Source organism: Carlito syrichta, unplaced genomic scaffold (genome assembly GCF_000164805.1).
Source record: "Carlito syrichta isolate Samal-C Ts95f unplaced genomic scaffold, Tarsius_syrichta-2.0.1 Scaffold309294, whole genome shotgun sequence".
Taxonomy (NCBI): Eukaryota; Metazoa; Chordata; class Mammalia; order Primates; family Tarsiidae; genus Carlito; species Carlito syrichta.
This window is the reverse complement of record NW_007253390.1, coordinates 978,225-1,000,118: the sequence shown is the minus strand read 5'-3', so window position 1 is coordinate 1,000,118 and position 21,894 is coordinate 978,225. Positions and strand designations below refer to the sequence as shown.

The 21,894-nt window shown below is 49.0% G+C and overlaps 1 protein-coding gene across 1 annotated transcript in view; it reads right to left on the bottom strand.

Moving 5' to 3' along the window:
* Positions 1 to 21,894, bottom strand: part of PKP1 (plakophilin 1) — a 47,739-nt gene that overhangs the window by 19,182 nt on the left and 6,663 nt on the right. Inside the window, exon 2 of the mRNA XM_008067116.1 lies at positions 17,598 to 17,701. Within this exon, the coding sequence (XP_008065307.1) occupies positions 17,598 to 17,701 (104 nt within the window). The remainder of the gene's footprint in view (positions 1 to 17,597; positions 17,702 to 21,894) is intronic.

The following is a 21,894-nucleotide window of genomic DNA, read 5'->3' as shown; positions in this document are numbered from 1 at the left end:
TGTGTAGGGAAGGTCATTAGGCAACTGGGTAATTCCCCTCTGCACCAGATCTAGCCACACTGGGCGGGGGAGGGGTCTGGTCCCTCTGGTCCTCTTTCTTTGTAGGGAGTCATAGAGAGCAGGAACCTTTCATGGTTCAAGCTCCCAGAGAGACCAGGTGTCAAGCTACCAGTCAGAATCGGTGTCCAAAACTCAGAAGCCACAGACTGTTAACCTTGGCAATGGCCTGCTCATCCCCTCCACCCACACACCCAGCTGTGCTCTCAGGCAGTTGCAATTTTCTTCCCCAAACTGGGTCAAACCAACTTACCCCAAAAAGAACTGGTGTGTGAGTGTTGGAAGAGGCATAGATGGACACCGACAGGGCAGAGGGGAGAGAAGCTGGGTGTTTTTCTGAGCATCTGGACACTGAATGTGCACATTGCAGATTACAGATGAAATATGCCATTAGGGCTCCCCTGCTTTAGCCAATGGCCACACTCTCCATTCTCCTCTCAGGGGCCAAAAGGTGGCAGATGGTGCTTTGGAGGGAAAGTCGAGCACTGCCAAAGGGCGAAGGGCTGGCTAAGCCTTAAATGGAAATGCAACAAGGAACACCCTTGTTCCCAGTACATGACATGCCTGGACGTCATCTCAGACACCTGAGGAGAAGTCCAAATGCTCATCCTGGCCGAAACCCAGCAAAGATGTGATCATGCTGATTAAGCCTGACAGAGGTTTTGGGCTTTGCTCTCCTGTGCTGGAAAAAGGAACCGCTGGCAGCTTTGCCAAGTCTCAGTGAAGGTGGGCTGCCCTCAGGGAATGGGCGCTGGCTGCACCAGCCAGGGAGCAGGTGAGGCGGGGAAGGCAGAGACGCCCCTGTGGGACTGCCTTTCTCAGTCCTCCATCAGCCACACCTTGGTGGCATCACCCATTCCTGGGAACCCCTCCCCAGCTCCTGGTGTTACAGTGCCGGTGGGCTGTGCTGTTTGAGTATGGTGACTGAGGACAGTGGTGGATGACTCCTTCTCAATACTATGGCCCTTTGCTGTCATTTCACAAGCAGGAGAAAAGCCTCCTCTCAGCCAGACCTCAGCCTCCTCCAGCTCCACGAGGAAGTCCAGGTTTCCTCCAAGGCTCTGTAAGACAGGCTGCCACCAGCCCTCCCTGGAGAAATGACCTGGGACTTAGCTGGACCCTGTGGCCCCTGCAGCTGAAATGGCATCCTGGGAATCTAAGCACATCTCCCAAGCTCACTGGGCTGAGACCTAACAGCAGAGGAAGACCTGGTAGTCAAGAACATAGCCTCTGAAGTAGCCTGCCCTGGTCTTGTTAAATGCCTGAATGGTAGCCTTGGGCAAGTCACGTAAGCCCAACGTGCTTCAGTTTCTCAATTTGTCAAACTGGGGTTATAATCCTACCTAACATATAGGGGTTTTCAAGAAAATTCAATGAACTCATGTTTGTAAAGCGCTTAGGACAGTACGTGACATATCTGATCTGTATCCCTCTGACTCTCAGACTGGGGACAGGCTGGCTGTCTTAAGACCCAGTTGAGGGTTTTACATTACCCATGCCATACCTAAAGGAACTACCAGGTTGGCATATGAGGGGGATGAACCCAGAAAGCTAGGAGAGCCCAGGAAAGGAGTACACACCAGTATCAGAGCCCCAGGCCGGTCTCATCCCCACAAACACAACAGGTCTAACTATGTTTCAGGAAAATGTAGGAGAGTGGTTCGCCCAGATGGGGCACCCAGAGTGAAGCCAGCCAGACTTTATGGTGAGTGATGCCGTGTTTCTTTACGTGGGTGTCGTTGGCATCTGAGGCAGGACAATTCTTCATTGTGCAGGATGCCTCAAGCATTGCAGGATGTCTAGAGCCCCTGGTCTCCAGGCCCTGAATGCTGCTAACCCCTCGCTGTCATTATGACTAGCAAAATGCCCTCCTCCTCCCACATTTCCAAACAGTCTTCCAGGTCCCGAGTGAGCAGCTGCAGCTAGAATAGAATGGCGGGCTGCACACACATGTGCCTGCTGCAGGTGGGAGAGCTTTGCTGCCAGTGCCAGCTCTTCTAGCCACACCCCCACACTCAGATAGTGATCTTGCTGGCAGCGTCCTCTTCTTTGAATACAAAGGACAGCGACACACACACACAAAATCCCTTGTCTGGATATCCCATGTTTCCTTGGGAAGCTCCAACCTCAGGTGGGATGGTCTATGGATCAGAACATTCCAAAGGTTAGAAGCTCAACTTCCTGAGAGCAGAGTTGACTGTTCAACCAGAGAGCCAGAGGGGTTGAACAGCAAGGTGGAAGCCCAAGTGCATCCAGAAAGACATGTTTCTTCACTTGGGAGACCAGTGAGGCTCTTGGTGGTCAACATTCAGAATCATAGTTCAAAGTGGGCCCGGGGAAGCTGTTATTAGCCAGGAGCCCCCCAGTCACTCTCTGCTCTGCTGCCCCCTTCTGCTAATGACTTAGGGCTTGTAACTCACTTATCTTTCTTCCCTTCTCCCCTTCCTTCTTGGAGAGTGGGATCCCCTCTCTTCTTGTTCCTCCTTAAGTCAGGAAGCTCTTACAACCCCTCATTTTGCAGGCAAGGAGACAGTCCCAGAGGGTGACTGGATCAGGACACAAGCCTCAAATCCAAGATCTCAAAGAACTGAATGTGGCCAGCTTCCCTTTGAGAGAGCCATTCAGTCTGAAGAGTCCCCCAAACTGGAAAAGCTCCTGTTTTCCCAAGATCATCGGGCAGGATAGTAACTAACCATTCAGGAAGAGATGGTGTCCTTCTGTTTTCCTATCTGAGAGTTCTTTCTGACTCCCCTCTCTTGCACCCCTGCTGCCTAGGCTGCAGCTCTGACTCCCATCAGCTCACCACTGGCAACTCCAGGCCTCCCACCAGCCCTCACCTGGCCCCTGGGGCTCTAGTCCCTGCCAAGCGATGCCATCACCTTGGCCTTCCCAGGCAAAACTCTCGTCAACCCTGGCCATGCTGGAGAGCTTACAGTGACTCTCTGTCCCTTGCCAGACAAACTCCTCTGCCTGACCCCACCCTGCCTGTCCTGCCATCTCTGCCCCTCCCCTACACAGCCCTTGATGCTGTACCACCACTCACATATCCTGGTCTCCTGCTTCTGCTCAGGCCTTCTCCAACCTGGAGAGCTTTCCTCATCCACCTCCTCTCAAATTCACTATTTCTCCTAGGCCTCTTCTCAAACCTGCCATCTCCACAAAGCCTGCTCTGCCCAACCCCAGCTCTGTCTCCAGGTACCAATAATGCTCAGAGTTGAAATTATTTACCCTCATACCCAGGGGCCTGTGGTCTTGTTTTTTCTCTGGTGTCAGTTTCTGACATTTCCTTAAGCTCCCTGGAGAGCCTTTTATGGTACTTAAGACAGGGCTGGGCTCACAGCAAGTGTTCAGTGAAAGGGGTGCTATGAGGCTGGGCACAGTGGCTCATGCCCACAATCCCAGCACTTTGGGAGGCTGAGGTGGGAGGATTGTTTGAGCCAAGGAGTTTGAGACTAGCCTGGACAACATAGCAAGACCCTGTCTCTACAAAGAACCAAAAGCTGGGTGTGGTGGTATAAGTTTGTAGACCAAGCTACTTGGGAAACTGAGGAGGGAGGATTGCCTAAGCCCAGGAGGTCGAGGATGTGGTGAGCTTACCACCTGCAACTCCAGGCCTCCCTCCAGCCTGGGTAACAGAACTAGTCCCTGACTCAAAAAAAAAAAAGAACAAAAAATAAAACAAAAGGAGTGCTGTGACTGCAAATTTGTGCTGGCATGGAGATTCAGGCTGCTGATTGGCACTGGCGTTCCCATGGCTTCCAGGGCACAGGGGAGATACCAAAAGCAAAGTGAGCTGCTAGGAAAGCAGGGCCATTCTAGACAAGGTGAGTCGTGGAGGTGCAGAGTGTGGCATCCACCATGATGGTCCAGAATGCTTCCCTTAATCTCTTGACCTGAGCAGCCACAGTTGGTTGGCTAAGTCCAGAGAGCTCTATTCTAGTTCTGTCAGGCCAGACAGAAGCTGCCTGGCTCCTTGGAGCTGGGTATGTGCTAGGCAGGACAAGATGAAAAGAGTGTCTGTGTCCCCAGTTATTAGCCCATTTTGAAACCAAGCTTCTGCCTGCCGGGTGGAGCGGCCAAACAGGTTCTCCAGAGGGACACGCCTTGGTCTGCCCTGCCGAGTCATACACCCAGCAGTGTCTGACAGGGCCATCTTCAGCAACATAATCTCTCAACGCCCTTCTCATGAGAGTGAGTGAATACATGATTTCACGAGTCCCTGTGCCTCTCAGGCCTGGCGAAGGCTCTCCTGAGAAAGAGCCTTGATTGGAAACCCTTTGAGGACAGATTCCATTTGCCATTTTCCTGGGACCTGCCACTCTCCACTCAGTGCCCAGCTGAGAGGTTCCTGTGCGGTAGGCATGCAGCAACCCTCTCTTACCTTACTGGGATTTTGACTGGGGCTAGGGAACTGAGCAGAGCTAAATGGTTACAAGGTGTACCTCCACTGGGGCTCAGTGACTCTGCTCTGACAATCTCTAGGGATTTGGAGAGTAAGGGTCCTCTCCCAACAAGGCTTCCCAAGAAGAGGCTCCAGGGTGTGGGGAATCCTCCCAGAGGGGTAGGGTTGGCTGCTTAGTCGGCAGTCTGAGTCAGCACGGGAGCTACTAGAGCCTGAGTCACTAAAGATGGGACTTTGGCAGGGGGAGTGTCAATCTCTGTCTCCTCCGGGAGTGGCTCTCTCTGAAAAGTAGGGGTCCCACCCTGGGCTGGCCCTCCTCCCTTTTCCTGGCTTGCTGTTTTGGGTAGAGCAGCCCCGCCTCTCACAAGCCTGGACATCTGGACAAGGAACAATCTCATCAGACTTTGGAGGAGGATATGGTGGGTGTGCCTTACTGTGGCATCTTCAAAGACAGGAAGGAGCTATACCCACAATCCCATTGCCAGCACCCTGAGACAAGCAGTGCTCACTGGTGTGAGAACTCTGGATGGCACCTGCTAGATGTGTGTAAACTGAAGGCCAGTGCTGCTGGGGGACCAGGTCCTCATCCACCAAGAAGAAGCACAGCAGAAACCAGAAGCAGCCTGAAGCTGGTTGAAGCATGTTTTGTTACATGAATTTTTAAAAAGTAAAAACAAACAAACCAAAAAGTTTTGATGCCCATCTTGAGAGTATAGACTTTACCAGAGACCTGGTTAATAATGTCAGTGTCCCTTACAACCTTTGAAAAGTAGGAATTCTGAGTCCATATCAGTCAGGATGGCATCAACAAATGTGTGTGGATGATTGATGACACGTTTTCTAAAGTATCATGATAACTAAGCCCAAGGAGAAACATCCTTTAAAACTCTAGGCTGTAGATCATGGACCCTTCGAGAAGATACTGCTTACTCCAGTGAGCTCACAAGTCTGGGTTAAAGAGGGCATCTTGGCTTCTTGGGCTCCAGGTTCCAAGTCTGCCTGTGAGGGTCAGGGTCAGGACTACAGCAGTTCCTAATGCCTGGTGGGAGGTGCCATGTCCCTGTGCACCCTGGCACCAAATTGAGAGTTGGCACTCCATAACATCTGCTGTCTGAAAACACAACTATGCCAGCTCTGGCATCATCTTTATCTCCACAGCCTGCTCCCTGTCGACTCGCTACTCTGTGAGAGGAGGCAGATCTTCTGAAATGCCTCTTTCCCCTCTCCATCTCCACACCTGAGAATTAGGTTTTTCTCAGCTCCTGACACTCCTAGGATGGGGTGGGAACAAGGGTTCATGCATAGACAACTCTATTATGTTTTAGAGGGGAAATCCCCAGCAGGGGTTTGCCACCTCAGACAAAGCTCTTGCAGGCCTGAGTGGCGGAAGTCCCCAGCCCTCAGCCATCTCCCTTTCATGGCCTCAAACAAGTCAAAGTCACTGTCATTCTGCCCTCCAGCAGCCCCATGTTCTGTGGTCATGGTTTCTGGCCTTCAAACCCAGAAGCCAGCTCAACTGTTCCAGGGACAGTTCATACCGTGGGGAGGGAAAGATGAGGGGGTCATCTTGATGTGAAATAACCCCTAGAGTCCCAGATGATGGGTCAGTTTTCTGGAAGAGCACACTTGAGGATCAGGAAGACCCCACTGGACTGGTTGCCCCCATTCTCTACCGGGAAGTCGGAGGCAGAGGCCAGCTGGCCCCCAGACTGGGAGGCACTTCCCAGCTCTAAGAAGAGAAAGGCCAAAGACTGGGAGGGAAAACATCCTGAAGGGCAGATGCTTACCTGCCCCCCAAAAAAGGGCTCCTTGGGCACCCGACAGTGGAAAGAAACCACTCCTGCTGATAAGAAAATCAAGAATTTCACATGAAGGGAGAGACACTTGGCTGGGCCCTCGAGTGCTTGAGTAACAGATCTCCCCTTTGGAAGGTGAGCATGTGTACATGCACACTTACACACACACACACATGCATGTACACATACGCTTCCATACGTACTCCCCACCTGCCCACATGGAACACACATCACTTTGCCGAAAGTGGACTGAGGTAGGGAGGGCCTTTGGGAGTTCTGTGAGCATATCTTGGAACCCCCTAGCAGTTATGATGCTTTATAGTTTGCAGTGGGCTTCCCCTTCATTTTCTTGTGATTAATTTCCAACCTGGTCAAGGAGGCAATCAGGGCAGGGAGCAGCAGCTTCATTCTCTTTGTGGAAATATTAAACTCAGAGAATTTGAGCTTGTCCAGGGCCACACAACTAAGATGCGGCAGACAAATCTTTGCCTCTCTCTTAGTGTTTTTCCTGTTGTCACTCTGTCACCAGTCTAGTGACACAAAGTCTAAAGAATAAAGAGCCTCTGTAACTAGGTAGCTCTCTCATAAGAACTCCACCAGCATCTCTGACTCCTAGAAAACAGTCTCCCTAAGATTTCTAGACATAGGAGGTCCCAGTCCCTCCTCTTTTGGCCAATCTTGGGAAGTCCTGGGAGACATTTTAAAAAGGCACAGCTGCTCAGTTGGATGACACAATTCTACTGTCCAAAGACCTGGGCAGGAAGACCCTCTGCTTCAAGGGATGCCTGTGAACAAGGAGACCTGGTAGTCATGACAATTGGTCTGTCCTGGTCAGGATCATGAGAATGAAGGTGCGGGAAAGTGACTATTGGGTACCTCTCCAACCTCACCTTGCTCTGAATGCACCACTGAGCACACACAATTTGGGCTGAGAAAACCGGGACTCATGTTAAGGTTGGCAACTGAGGCTGAGCCCTAGATCTCTGGAATCAGTCAAGTCTTGCTGAGCTTCTTTGGACCACCCTGCTTCAAGCCTCTGGGGCAGTCAGGAGGGAAGGAGACGGAGGGATGGGTCACTGACTGCCTCTGAGCACCTCACTCTGTCCCTAGCACTTATGGGGTGTCTTAAGAGCTGGTTAGGACCAAGGGAAGATGCTTGGGGATTTCCTGGGGACCCTCTCCAGACTGGCCCCAAAGGGCAATCTGTCCCACAGAGCTCAGCACTCAGCAAGCCCTGGTTAGTACAGACAACTGCAGATGAAATACTGTTCCACTATAAAAGGAAATGCTCCACTATAAAAGGCATTCAGCCAGGCATGGGACTGGGCACTTCATTGAGGGGAGGGGGCTGCATTTTGTGGTTCTTCTTCTCATCCCTCAGCTCTCCAGCTGACCTGCGTGATTCACTTATGACCCAGAATCTTCCCAAGTGCCAGCCACACACTATTGGGGGTTATGAGATGACTTTAGGGAACAAAGAACATAGCAATAAGTAATACTGAAGCATATAGAAAGCTCTTTCTTTTTCCATTTTGATTACCATGAGAGGAAAGTCTAGGTGGGTACCTGTATGTTCCTTTAACATTTGCCAATCTCCCTTTCTGAGTAAAAGCCAAAAAAAAGTTTTCTGTCAGATAAAAGTACCTAGTTAGAATTAAATAATATTCTGTTTTAATTCTGTCTATTATCATTGGTTATTAAGGTTATGACTAGCCTTCACTTGTAGCAAAAATTACTGTTTTTTGCCATTCGAATTAGTAATATAAAGTTTTATTTCAAAATAAATGCATTGGAATAGCTGGGCATGGTGGTGCATACCTATACTCCCAGTTATTCAGGAGGCTGAGGCAGGAGGATCGCTAGAGCCCAGGAGTTTGAATCCAGTCTGGGCAATTTAGCAAGACCCTGTCTCTAAAATGAATAAACAAACAAAAATAAATAAAAAAATACATTAACATTTAAAAATAATTCCATTTAAAATGAGTAAATAATGGTTGGTATGGTGGTTTTTCAAAATATGTGACAGCAGAATATAATTCACTGCAGTTTAGAAAATGCGATTGTTCACAGTGGCAAAAGTAACATGATGTGACGATGTAACCAGAAGCTCCGGGCAAGGAGTCAGGAGGCTGGGCTTCAGCCCGGGTGCTATCCCTGCCTAGCTCTGTGGGAGTTGCCTCAGCTCTCTGAACCTCAGTTTCCCCACCTGCAGAATACCCGGTAAGGCTTCTCCTGACATTCGGCAGTCTGATTCCACCCGCGCTGAAATCACAAGCAGCCTCCTCCCCAGCCTAGATCAGCCCTGTCTGTCCCCTGCCAGGCCTCGCCCTTGCACACCCTGTGGGGGTGGGAGGGGAGGGGCTCCCGGGCTAGAGCCCGTGGCTGCTTTTCTCCCCACCTGTGTCTCCACAGATTCCCCCATCCCCTCCCCACACCCCAGCCGATTTTGTTTTTCAGCTGAGTTTGCGCTCCTGGGGCAGGCAGGCCTCCGTAGAGACATGCCAGGGCCCTGGGGGAGAAAGCAGAGCCTCACCCTCGCCAAGGGTGGGGTGGCTCTTCCACCCACCTGGGAAATGCTGCTGCATTTGTCTTGCTGAGCCTAGTGACAAAAGGAAAGCTCACACCAGGAAAAAAAAAAAAAAAACCTGCACCAGAAGATCTCCCCAGAACACTGTTTTGATGGCCCTTCTTCCAGTCCCCTGCTTGCTGGCTTCAGAGCTGGGCTGGCAGGAGAAGGCCTGGCCCACCTCTCCCCCTGCTCTTCCAGGCTCCTTCCTCCCCTCACTCGTCACACCTCCCACCTCAAAGTCCCTGGGGGACTGGACTCAGTTGTGCCAAATTCATCTCTGAGGTAATGGGCAAGTCCCTGATTTATTTCCCGGCAAATAAATCAGAATAATGAAACCTAGTGTGCCTGCCGAGCTCACAAAGACTGAAGGATCAAGGGAGGAGATGAAAACACAAGCACTTTGTGTAAGTTCAAAATGCTACACTAGTTCAAGGGATTATTAAATGACTAGGGTGCTGAGGACTGGGGCGCTTCCCATCTGAGAGCTGTCTTCAGAGAATGTCATGGGCTGGAGCTGCCTCGCAAGCTGACACTCACTGGCTAATCCAGACCCTGAGGGCCCCTCCTCAGACCTCCGAGACTTGAGGACCAAATTTGGGGAAGATGGTTTGGAGGTCACCTGGTCCCACCCCTTCATTTACAGATGAGGAAGCTGAGGTCTGGGAAGGTTTAAGTTAGCGTGTGCTGCAAAATTTAGCTTTTAATTATACCCTCTCTTATGCTGTTGTTTTGTCTGTTACTTGTTTTTAACTATAGTGTAAGGACTTTAAAGACTCATTGGTTGAGTAGATTAGCTCTTACCAGGACCAAAAGAAAAAAAAAAAAAAGCTCAAAATAAAACTAATTTCTGCTGAAGCAAAATAAAGAAATTTATAATTATCCTTGATTCTTCAAATCTTCCCTCTAAAGTTTCAGAGGCTCTACTTTGACTTTGTGTGTGGTGGGGAAGACAGTAATGGCCAACTCATCCAGAAGCTTCCTTCTTGAGAGAAGCCACAATTCCTTTCTCTTGGCCAGAGAATTATCTGCCTCACAGTATCTCCCCAAAATGAAAGGAATTGAGCCCCAGGTCAATCCAAGTGTAAGTTTTCTCAGCCTGGACATAAACTCAGAGCTCTACACAAAATGAATGGAAAAGACTGATGAAGACTTGCTGATTGGTGAAGCTAAAGGAAGACACAAAACTAGCTCCTGTTGTCTCTGGGGAGAGGGAGTTCCTTCCTGCAGACCTTCTAGGAAGGGTCCACTGCTGGCCGTGTCCTGGGCTGGCAAAGTCTGATGCTTCCCACATGCCATACAACTGCCACAGCCAGTCCCTTGGCAGTGACATCTCTCTTTGAGCATTCTGACCAAATTGTCCTTGTCTTCCCTCCCCTATAAGGTTCACAGTGCCAGGACAGTGACTGGTGAGGTTTTGCCCTCTCCTGGGCCTAATGCCCCTTACTGGGGCACAAGGTTGGGACCAGTGTGTTCACTTCACTCTGAGGGGCATGATGAGTTTGTGGTCCTCAGGACTCAGCTGTAGAAGGCCAGGGAGGCTCACGAGACCTCTGGAGCCTGCAACATGAAACCAGTGGCCCTCCTTGGACTGATACCTCCTCTTTGTGAACAGTCAGAAAAGTACTCGTAGACTGCAGCCCCAGGCCTAAGAGCACGCCTCCTCAGCCCTCCATCCTCTCTGCTAAAGGCAGCCTTCCTTTCCTCTCACACTCAGTTCAAGGCTCGGCTCCTCCAGGAGCCTGTTCCAGTTTCCTCCACCTGGAGTTTGACCTCAGAGAACACCACTTGCATTCATTCACTGAAACTCCCTTTGAGAGTCCATGGTGCAGACATGAAACCATTCTCTGACTTCTCTCCCCCAAGGAAAGACAAAGAATCCAGATGCTCTGAACAGCCATTTAGTGTCGCTAATGACAAACCTGAGGCCCAGCAGGAAGAGGGTCCCAGCAAGAGTTCCCTGGGCAGTGATGAAGAACCGGCCCCTAGACCAGTGCTTCTTCCTTTTCCCCACCTTCTCTCTGGACTCCAAAGTGGCATCTCTGGCTTTCCTAGTCCTCAGCCAGGAGGAAGGACTTCAAGTCTCTCTGAGAGGCTGAGGTCAGCCATGGAGGGAAAAGTAAGCACAGAAAGGAAACTCCCTGAGTTGAGCCCCAACCCTAAGGATGACAAATCTTCTTATGTGGAAAGCAGAGCCACTCTGATAGACTGTGGCTTATAAAGAAGAGCCCTTCCCCAAGAGACACCCTAGGCATAGATGTCTGCCATAGGCTTCTCTGCCACAGTTCAAATGTTGGGAGTGTCCCAGGAGTAGCAATTTGTCTGTGAAAACATGCCGCACGCTCAGCTGCTGCCTTCTCCAGGGAGGGGTGTCCCAAGGAGCTGGCCTGTCCACTCTCACTCATTCACCTCCATTTTCTCTCTGAGGCACATTCTGTCCCTTGGCAAGTAGGATCATTGCCTCTTCTTGTCGGATGAGAGCCTGGGGCCCTTGTAGGACCCTCCTATCTCCCAGGGCTGGGTGGGGGTGAGTCACGAGCTGGCAGTACGGACACTGAGTTGGCAAATACATCAATTGCTCCTTCTTGAAGCAGGATCCATGACTGCTTGGGAATAGGATCCTGTGGTCTACTCTCTATCTGTCCCTCGCCCAAGCTTTTCAAGAAAAGACAGAGGCCCAGCGGACTCTGCCAAAGAACCCAGCTTGTACATCTGGAAAGTGGCATTCAAAGCTGAAAAACAGGGTCTGGAGAGAGGGAGTTGGGTATAAGTTTTACGTCGGGGTAGTTACTCAGCAGCACTACTTGCTGTGCCTTAGTTTCCCTCTCCATAAAGCAAAAGTAAATGAAGTCCTACCATCTCTCTGTCCTGTTGCAAGGGTTAATTAACTGCTGTCTTCCTATTGCCTAGAGATGCTCAGATGAAAGCAAGGAGGAAGTGCAGGAACCTTTATCCACCTGTAGGCCTGAAGCAGAGATCTGGGTTGGAGAGCTAACACTGCATTCAACCCTGCAGAGGCTACCATGCAGACTTTGGCTACGGGTCCCTGCAGCTGCTCAGAGTCAGTATTCAAGCCACACACAACCCTACGTGAGTCCTTCCCTAAGATCTGATCCCAACTGCTTTGCTCCATAGTTGAGAAAGTCAAGGTCTAGAGAGGTGAAGGCCACTCTCACTTCCTCAGCTTGTAGCAGCCCAGCTGAGACTAGAATCCAGGCCCCCCACTGCTATCCCATATGTCATATCCATGGCCCTCCTAGATACATAGTCCCCTGAGATAGAAATTTCTGCACATTTCAAAGATAGGGAAGCTGAAGTTCAGCCAAATTAAGGTCTTAACTAGAGTCACACAGCTAATTAAGGGACGGAGCTGGGATTTAGACCTGAAGTTCTTGGCCAAAGTCCAGGGCTTATTCCTCCACACTGGGCTGTTTCTGGTCATGGCCCCTGTTGATTGTGGATTGGTAAGGATAGTCTGCTTCTGCTGCTCCCAGGGCAAGGGTTCTACTGTGTTTCTCTCTGGTGTCCTCCTCCAGTACCTGGACCACCAATTGTGGATACATGATCCACATGGCTGTGACTGAGGCTGAGCCACCAACCTGCAGAGCACTGTGATGGAATTTTCCATCCCGAACTCAAGTGTGATGCAACCCTGGTTCTCTCATCTGTAACAGAGTCTTGACCAGGTTGCTTCAGGTCTAGGGTGGGCTGGATCAGTTCTCCTCAGGGTAAGGGTCCCTAGCACATTGTCCACAAGACTCTATCATGACAGGATCATTAAATGCTGACATATCAGTCATACAAGTGCAACTGAGAAGGGACCGGGAGAAAGATTTGTGGGTGAGTCCTGAGTTAAAGTGGAGAAATGGCCAGGCTCGGTGGCTCAGCCTGTAATCCCGCGCCTGTGGGAGGCTGAGGTGAGTGGACTGCCTGAGCCCACGGGTTCGAGACCTGCCTGGGCAGCGAGACCTCATCTCTACAATAAATCAAAAAATCAGCCGGGCGTGGTAGTGTGCGCCTGTAATTCCGGCTGCTAGGAAGGCTGAGGTGGAAGGATCGCTGGAGCCCAGCAGATTGAGGCTGCGGTGGCTGGGAGTGGCCACTGCACTCCAGTCCGGGCAACAGAGTGAGACTCCAGCTCAAAAATAAAATAAAATAAAATAAAATAAAATAAAATGGAGAAATGGAGTCGATTAATAGGACAAAAGCAAGTCAAAGGCAGATTTCTTCCAGGATTCTCACTCTCTGGAGTGCCAGGCTGGCTTTAGCCAAGTATGGCTGAGTGGTTCAATATGGTGGTCACTGGGGCATGCCCTGTTCCAGACCTCTTGACTGATGAAGACTGCATGATTTCTTTCCTCTACCACCCAGATGCTGAGCAGGATTGTCTAGTCCAATCCACAACCGAAGAACATTTTAATATGACTCCCAGAAGAAGTGCATACTCAGGATGTGCTTCTCAGTGTGAAAATAGGAAAACACTTCAGGACATAAGTTGATAGAAAAGAGAATTGTCATCTTAATCTAGAAGAATTCCCTGGAAATCAAAACTGTCCACTTGCCTTAGCTTCCTTTAGGACAAACCCACATGATAAAAGTTTTGGCATAGAAGGGCTGTGCCTTTTAATGAGTTCAGCTCTCTATTCTCCTCACCCCTGTCTTAGTTAATATAAAGGAAGGTATTTAAGTGACCTATTATGAGGACAACTAAGACGGGCCACAGAGCTTTTCTTTTCTCATCAGAAATGCTGCAGGTTGAAGTAATTCTGCTTGGGTCCTTCGCCTAGGAGTGTGTAGAGGAGTTTTGTTTTTATTGTGGGAATAAATGGGGAGAAATCCTGACCTAGTGTTACCAGATTTAACAAATAAGTACACAGGACATGTAGTTATATTTGAATTTCATATAAACAGCAAATAACTTTTAAGTGTATGTCCCTACCCTAACCCTCATTAATGCTTATAGCCAAGTTAACCCAGTTTGATTCTAGGAAGGAAAAAACATGGCCACTTTCCTGCCTCTTTTGAGCCAGGCTGTCTCCCCAAGGAGAAAGCAGGCCTGGTTGGAGGGCAGGGGAAGGGAAGACATGAAGGAATTCAAACTCGTGGGTCTCTGGCAAATCCCTAGAACACAGTTGTAGGGTTAAAATATTGAGATTGTAGAAACACACAAAGTGGCCATCACAAAAAATGCATACATCTGGGGTCATGAAAACAAACTCCACTAGGTTAGGAGTCAGGAGGTTAGGGATATAGGCTGCTGTACCATTAGTCAGCCGTGCGGTCTTTGATGTATAATTTAACCTCTCTGGGCTTTAGTTTCCTTAACTGTAAAATGTAAGCCATGCTGGGACTCTGATAGTCCACGAGTCTGGTTCTGAGAACTAAAATAGTGTAGCTGAGTCTATGCATCTGAGAAAGCAGTGGGGCTAAACATGGCTCCATCCTTTGCCCGACCTCACCAGTGCCTCCTTCTCCCTGAAGTCTGTGGGACTCTGGGTTTCAACTTGTCCTCCAGCATTGTCTCTGAAGGAGAAGGAGGCTAGAGGTGGCCACCAGAAAGCAGGGAATTGACTGGGCCAATGATTTTATTTGGACCAGTCTCTTTTTTTCCTTAAGCCCCTTGGTGCTTTTGTGTCATACTAACTTTGCTTTAAGTTTTATTTGGTTTCAAGCCTCTCTATATTCAATTTTCTTAATTTATTATATGAGTGATCATAGATTATAAATAGTATGATGATTTTTTTTTAATTAGAAGGCTATTGCAGATATAGAACATAAAGTAAGACTCTGAGGTAAAACCGCTGTTTTTTAAACATTTCTAGAACTTTCATTTTGGAATTACCTACAGATCCTTTACATATTTAAATAAAATATGCACACAATGGTGACAAAGCTTTGAGAATGGTATGATATTTAGAACAGGAGCTAAATCTGAGACATGAAGTACTCGAAGTGACTAATTTTGTGTCTGGTCAAGTACAGGTCATAACAATAAAGAAATGAAGGTGGTTTTCTTAGCTGGCTCCTAAAATAACACTGAAGACAGTTCTAAAATATTTGAAGGCTCTAGAAACATTCTGAGCAATGGTAGTATTGGTGTAACACTCCAGGAAAGAAACTAACACCTTTATCCTATTTGTTGACCTCTGTGCTTCTCCCAGCCCGACTACAAGTTCATTGAGGGCAAAATCAGATTCTTTTCAACAGTGTGTCTGTAGCGGGCCTCTCTCACTGCTGTGCTCAATACAAGTTGGCTGACTGAGTGCACGTAAAGTTTCTGCAGGAAGTGATCCTTCATCGGCTCTCAGAAGTTCCTGAAGACATGCTAACGACGCTTGTGCAGACAAGCCACACCCTCCTCTCCACTCTCCCGACTCCTGCCACCATATTGGTTTCACCAAAGGGGAGGAAGTAAAGTCCTGTGCCAGTAGTATCATCCATGGGAAAACCCCACAGGCCCAGGATTATCTCATGCCATGGATCTCTGTTACCTTTTCTTCCGCTCTCCTTTTTCCTAACTGGACCGCATTTAGTTTTGCTCAGTCTTTGGGTGATTATATGTCTGGCTCCAATATCAATTATTCCACTTCCTCCCTACGTGGCCTCCTCCTCCTGCCAAATCCTCATGTGTGCTCAGCTCTTCCCTGTTCCCATAGCCTCTCCTGAACTGAGAGGAGACGGGACATGCCTCAGCAGCTGCCCTGACATGAGTCATGTCTGCAGTTCGCCAGTGAAGAAGGAGCAAGGAGGGTTGGGCCTTAGGGTGCGGAGAAGGAAAGGGATTTTTGCTGGTTGTCAGAAAATGGGCAGAAGGAGTGGTGGGTATAGTTTGGGAACATTAAGAGCTAGTGAGATAGCTGAGAACTGAGTTAATTAAACTGAAGCAAACTGCTCAACATGGGCCATATGAGGATTTTTGTTTTTAAGAAACACCTCTTGCAAAAAGTTCCTTACAGCTCTTCATTACAAATATCTGTGGTTACACTACCCATTTGTTGGCATGTATGGCATTTCATGGCCAGTTAATTTAATCTGATATCAACCTGCGAGGGAAACAGAAGCACCAGTATCATCATTCCCATTTTACAGATGAGAAAATTGAGGCCAAGAGAGGTTTAAAGGTTTTTCCAAAGTTACAGAGCCAGAGAGTGGCAGAACTGGGAATAAAACCTAAACCTTCTCAGCTCTGATCTGGTAACATGATGTATGTAAAGACATGTAACATCTGTATTGTCAATGTAATTATTCATTCTGACTGCCACTCCAGTGATCTGCCTTCCTTGGATTTCACCTAATCCCTTTATACTACATTACTAAGCCACTTTCTCAGTCTGTCTGATCATCAGCCTTTGTGTCAAAGCCTTTTCTTCACATCTGTGCCTGATCTGTCAGCTTATTGAACTCAGTCAGCTGGCTTTATGTTGTACTGAGGGTGTTCAGTGACATCAAGAATCAGAAAAGAAAAAGCGAGGGAAGTAAATTTTCAGCAAACCTAGTCAATTCTTCCCTTTAGTCCCCAACCTGTAACATGCAAGAAAGATATAGCCTCCAAAATTAGCCCCAAAAAGAACTTAGGAAAGAAGAAATCAAGACAATGGCAAAAGAATACCTGACTCATGGACCACCTGCCCTCTCCCTGGTCCAGGACCTGAGACCTTTGACAATTAGGAGTGAAATTTGTGAGCAATGTGGCTCAAAGCAAAAGCTGCTGAAATCCAACAAGACAGAGCCTCAGTTTCCTATGGAAAAGTGGCCTTTAATCCCCATCTGACAATGCCTGGAAGGCCTCACTAAAGAATTCCCAAGAACAATACAGGTTAATGCTGAATCAGCAAAAATAAATGAAAGTCATGGAATTTGGGGATTGGGAGAAACATCAGGTGCCATCTAACCCAATATCCCTGATTTTAGAGTAGAAGAAAACTCCCACACTAGTAGGTATGGTTGTATCCAGAGCATCTATTGCAGTGCTTGGCACAGAGTTAAGGCTCAACAAATATCTGTTCAACAAATGGATGGACAGGCACAGTAGGTTGAGATCCCTTAGGAAGACAGAGACAGAACCAGGATTAAAGGATCTAGAAGAATCTCAATTATATAATGTCAATTTTAAAAAATCTTGGTTCATTGTAATCAATTTTTTTCATGTACATTAGTTCATTTAATTCTGAAAATAATCCCATGAAGTACTTTGTTATATCTACTTTACATGTGAAGAAACCAAGGCCCAAAGTCTGAAGCAACTTCCCCAAAGTCATACGCTCTTGAAGTAGCAGAGTTAGAATTTAAATCCAAGTATGTCTGCCATACAAACTCAAGCAACACTCCACTCCAGTATGGAGCCTCAAAGTAGGAGTTACTGCAGTGGAAGGCCTTCCTGGCCTAGGGGCCATCAGCCCAGACTGAAGGGAACAGTCTCTTCAGGATTTTCCTAGAAACACATAAACTGGTCCATAAATGGACTCAAGAATTCAGACTTTTTCCAAACCCACAATCAAATCAAACATATCGGGAAATGGACTTGCTTTGTAATGGCCTTTTAAAAAATGCTTCTTCTAAAATGTTCTCATGTGCAACATAAAAAAATAATCAGCCCAAATAAGAGCCATCTACAAAGTAATGGCTAAACCAACAGACCCAGTCAGAGCTGAGGAGCCTCTACTCATGGACCAAACCTGCATCACTCTTTTTAGCAATCAGTGCAGGTTTTCTCCATCAGAAACCCCCAACCATCCCACAAGCATTCTGGGTCTTTTAAATGAAAACAGTTTCTTACCGGATAGCCCCATGAACCATTCCCTGACTGGAACTTGGAGTAGTAGCCGCTTCTGCTGTTGGTCCCATAGTTGTAATTGTCAGCCAAGCCATCGTACATGGAACCTGGAGGACAGAGGAAAGGGGTTAGGACAGGCGTGGCCGTGATATTCACCTACCACTCTTCCTCAGAGCATGGCTTTTACATCCAGGTCCACCATCCCACGGAAGAGAATAAGCTCTGTGCTCCTGGAGGAGGAGGATGAGTATGTCATCTGCTGGCCACCCCCATCTATCTCCTCCACAGCCAGGTTTAAGGGAAGAACCACCACTCTGAGAGTGTCAGTTGCCCTATTCTCAGAGCCATCATGGCTTTCCTGTTGCTTGGGGTTGGTTGACACCTACAGGTCAGGACTTGGTCCGGAGGGTCTTGAAGCACCGTCATTCCAGCCCAGGGAACCAATACTCCACGTTCCACAAAGATAAGCTTCCCACTTGGGGAAGGCAGGCAGAATCCTGACATTCCCAGTCCAGCAGCGATGACTGATTAGAGACTTTCAGGGCAGGACTCTGGATTCAAATGTCAGCCTGGCCCCTACCAGGAACCAGGTAAACTTCCACTTCTTCCTTCACCTCCAACATGCTCCAGCTGGTGAAGGGGGAGAGGCAATCAACCTCAAAGGCCCAGTAAGAATTAATTAATGTGTTCTGCGTGCTTGGAGACCCGCAAATGACAGGCTCTATGTGAGGACAGAGTGTCATTAGGGTTATTAGCGACAGAGAGGCTTTGTATCACAGAAAGAAGAACTGGATTTTGGGCTCCTGGTGGGGCCACCCCCTTCCTCTCCCTTTCACCAGATGGCTGGGGCCCCTAAGGACAGCCTTAACTCTGCTCAAGCTGGTCTGTTCACTGTTCTACTATCTTTGAAACATGGCCAATGGTGACACGGTCATAACTTTGCTCATACCTCTTGTTGAATCTGCCCTCCCTCCTCTGCCACAACCTTGAAATCTCACCCACCTCTCAAAACCAAGCTTAAGACCTCTCCCCCTTCAGGAAATCCTTTATGATCAGCTCTGTTCAAGACAATCTCTTCTGCCCCTAAACACGTTTTGCCCTAAACACACTCTGATGCTCTCTGTACCTCAAGCCTCATTCTGCTTGGTATCCCATTCCAAGGCTACACTGAGAGCTCCTTGAAAAGCAAGCCATGGCTCTGCAGCCTAGACATCCAGAGCAAGACATGCCCACACTCTTGGTAAATGACGGGGAGTGGCGTCCAGTGAGAGGCCCCTAGGAGGGATATGCACTTCTTTCCTCAAAAACCATGATCAGACACCCCATCAGAAATGCTGTCTAGGAGGAGGAGGGCTTGGTGGTCCTCTCGCCTGGCTAAATTAACTCTTTTCCATCTGCCACATTCACTCAGACTCCCCACTCAGACTTCCAGAGGGAGTGACTGGAATATCTGAGTTGGGAGTAGAGGGAACAGTAGAGGGATGGCTTTGGAATGAGGCAGGCATTCCTGTCTGGTGCCACCTCCTCTGTCCAGTGCCAGATGACCCTCACAGCCCACAGCAGAGGCCACTGCCCCTGATTCCCCTCACCCTCCATTATGGAGGACCAACTGGACACCAGAGTGCTCAGGCTGTGATAAGCACAGCTTTCCTGGAAGCCTAGAGGTATAGAAATGGGTCCTGGCTCTAGCACTGGTGTAGGTCACTTGCTGTCTCTGAGCCTCAGCTTCCTCTTCTGTCAAAAGACAGGGTTGGCCTCTATACACCTTAAAGGCTCTGGACAGTTCCAATGTCCCGCATGGTGTGATTATAGTGACACATGCCTGATGGCATTCAAGGAGCCTGACTCCTCTTCTCCAGAGATGGGGTTCAACTTACAAGGAAGAAAGGAAGACATCAAAGGTTATACCACCGCCTCACTTGATGCCTGCCTCAGGGTCCTCCCAGAGGCCTCCCCTATGCCCCAGGCCTAGGCCTGACTCTGAGAGGGCCTCCCTCCTGTGAGTGACATCCTGGGACTCTGTCACGTGGCCTGCTGAGTCTCTGACTTCCTCCAAGCTCCCAGTAGAGTGAATCCAGCTTGTTTGTCCCCCTTTCTCCAGCAGCTGCTCCTCTGGCAAGACTGCCTCTGTAGGAGAACACTAGAGGCAATGTCATGGGCTCAGTTACCTTGGGCTAGTGCTCACCAGAAAAGAGGGCTGCAGTCAGGCACACACATGGTCAGGACCCTAGACAGCTGACAGCCAAGTCTCACTTGCCTTCTCTTTGTCCAGCCCACTTCTATCAACCCTTCCCAGGTTTGGCAGGACAGAGTTAGCTTGGCTCTCACCCTGTAAGTGAGTATTTCTCACCAAAGAACAGGCGAAGGTCAGCAAGCTGCTTCTCAATGGAAAATCTGGGGTGTGACAACAGAGTTCTATGAAGCCCTAGGGAGGCCTCCTGCATTGCCATAGGGCTCCAACCAGGGCCTCCATGCCTTCTTGGAGGAAATCTGTGAACATGACAGGGCTCTTCTCCTTGGTCATCAGATGAAGCCTCCCCTCCCTCCATGCCCTGCACCTGCCCATCTCCCTCTCACACACTCTTTCTTGTGTGAAGGTGAGGGCCTGTCTGTCATGGAGCAGAGGTGGAAACATGGAGGCAGATGGTGGAATGCCTTACAATTCCCAAAGCCAGGCCCCAAGTCCCAGCGGTGACTCTGGTAAAGACAGGTGTGACTGTTACTATTCTTCTGGTGGGGGCAAGCCCTCCAGACCCTTCCAGGCAGCTCCTGAAGGCATCTCCTAAGACCCACCTACAGTTGGGGGTCTGCTTGGCTTTATGAAAGTGAGGCTGTCCTCTCAACAGCCTGTACCGCTGCTCTGGCAGAAGGTAGCAGCACCTGGTGGAGGCGGTGAGGGAGGGGAGAAGTCCAGGCTGTCACATACCTGAATTCACACCTAGCAGTGTGTCTTAACCAAGGAGTGCAGGTGAAAGGTATTGCTTCCATAGCAGAAGCAATTTCCCCCTCTCCTGACCCTGGGAAGTCTGGCTAGTAAGCAACACCCGCTAAAAGTCAAGTTCAACAAGAACATGGGCCTTCTAATGAGTATAATGGTGATAAGCACTTCTCCACATGGTCCCCAGTGTCTCTCAAACTTACTTCTAGAAATCCTTTCCTGATGAATGACTCCTGTCCCCATCTCCATGTCATGCCCATACCAGTCTCCGTCATTGTGTGGAGCTTTGGGTATGCTCGAAGCACAAATCATGCCTCTTTCCTCAGGCCTTGGGCTCGGGGCACTGCTCCCGTTGGGGCTGGGCCCAACTGGCCTGAGCTGGCCCTCGGTGTTGACCAGCTCTTCTCCCCCACCCAACCCTAGTGGTGAAGGCAAAGGTGCTCCGATGTCTGGTGCCTAGAGGCTCAGTGTCCAAATTTATGGGACCAGGGTCCTTGAATTCTGCTCACAAAGAGGTCCCTGGTGGGTGGGGCAAACAGGGAAGAGAGAGGGGTTGCATACAGCTCCAGAATATACAAGGCCACCTCCTCACCTCCTTGAGGAGGACTCTTGGCCCCAGGGGGGTAAGGAGAGGGGATCCTAGCATCCAGCTCACCCCACAGAATCACCCCTATCCTAGTCAAGTGCCTACATTCCCATTGCTCTTCCCAGATGGGTGCATGCACCGTGAACAAGGACATGGTGGCTTCTCAGGATGCTGGCAGCGAGCCTGACTTTGTGTCATCTTTAGAAGACATCTTCCCACCCACAGAGCCTTAAGATCAGTCAGCAAATATCTCAGAGCATCTACTACTTTCCCTGGTATACAAGCAATACGAACTGCCCTATCCACACAGCTTGTCTCATGTTATGTCCATATTTCAGAGTGTAAAACCATCTCAGAAAATTTCCTTTCCGATGATCAGCGACCCCCATGCTGTTTCCCTTTGGTGCCTTCGAAGACTGGCTGATTCTCTCCTGTGTCATCAGTGTAACCCAAGTTTTCCCGCTTACAAAACCTTTGAAAATGGAGCAGCTTCTTTTTCAGGATGCATGAAAGTCTCTCTCCAGAGCGGGGAGGCAAACCTTCGCAGGAATGACTCATCCTCTTCCACCTCCAAGCTTTCAAACAAGGCACACCCACTGCACCTGAAACATTCTTTCTTTTCTCAGTCAAACCCTTTACCTGCATTCAAATCCTTGCACAAAAATTGGCTTCTCCAAAAGCTGACCCCACCCAGCTCTGAGCACTCCAGCTCAGCCAGCATTACGGTGTCAGCACTACAGCTAAGCTTGTTCTGGCTGACTTGTGTGTTCCTTGGA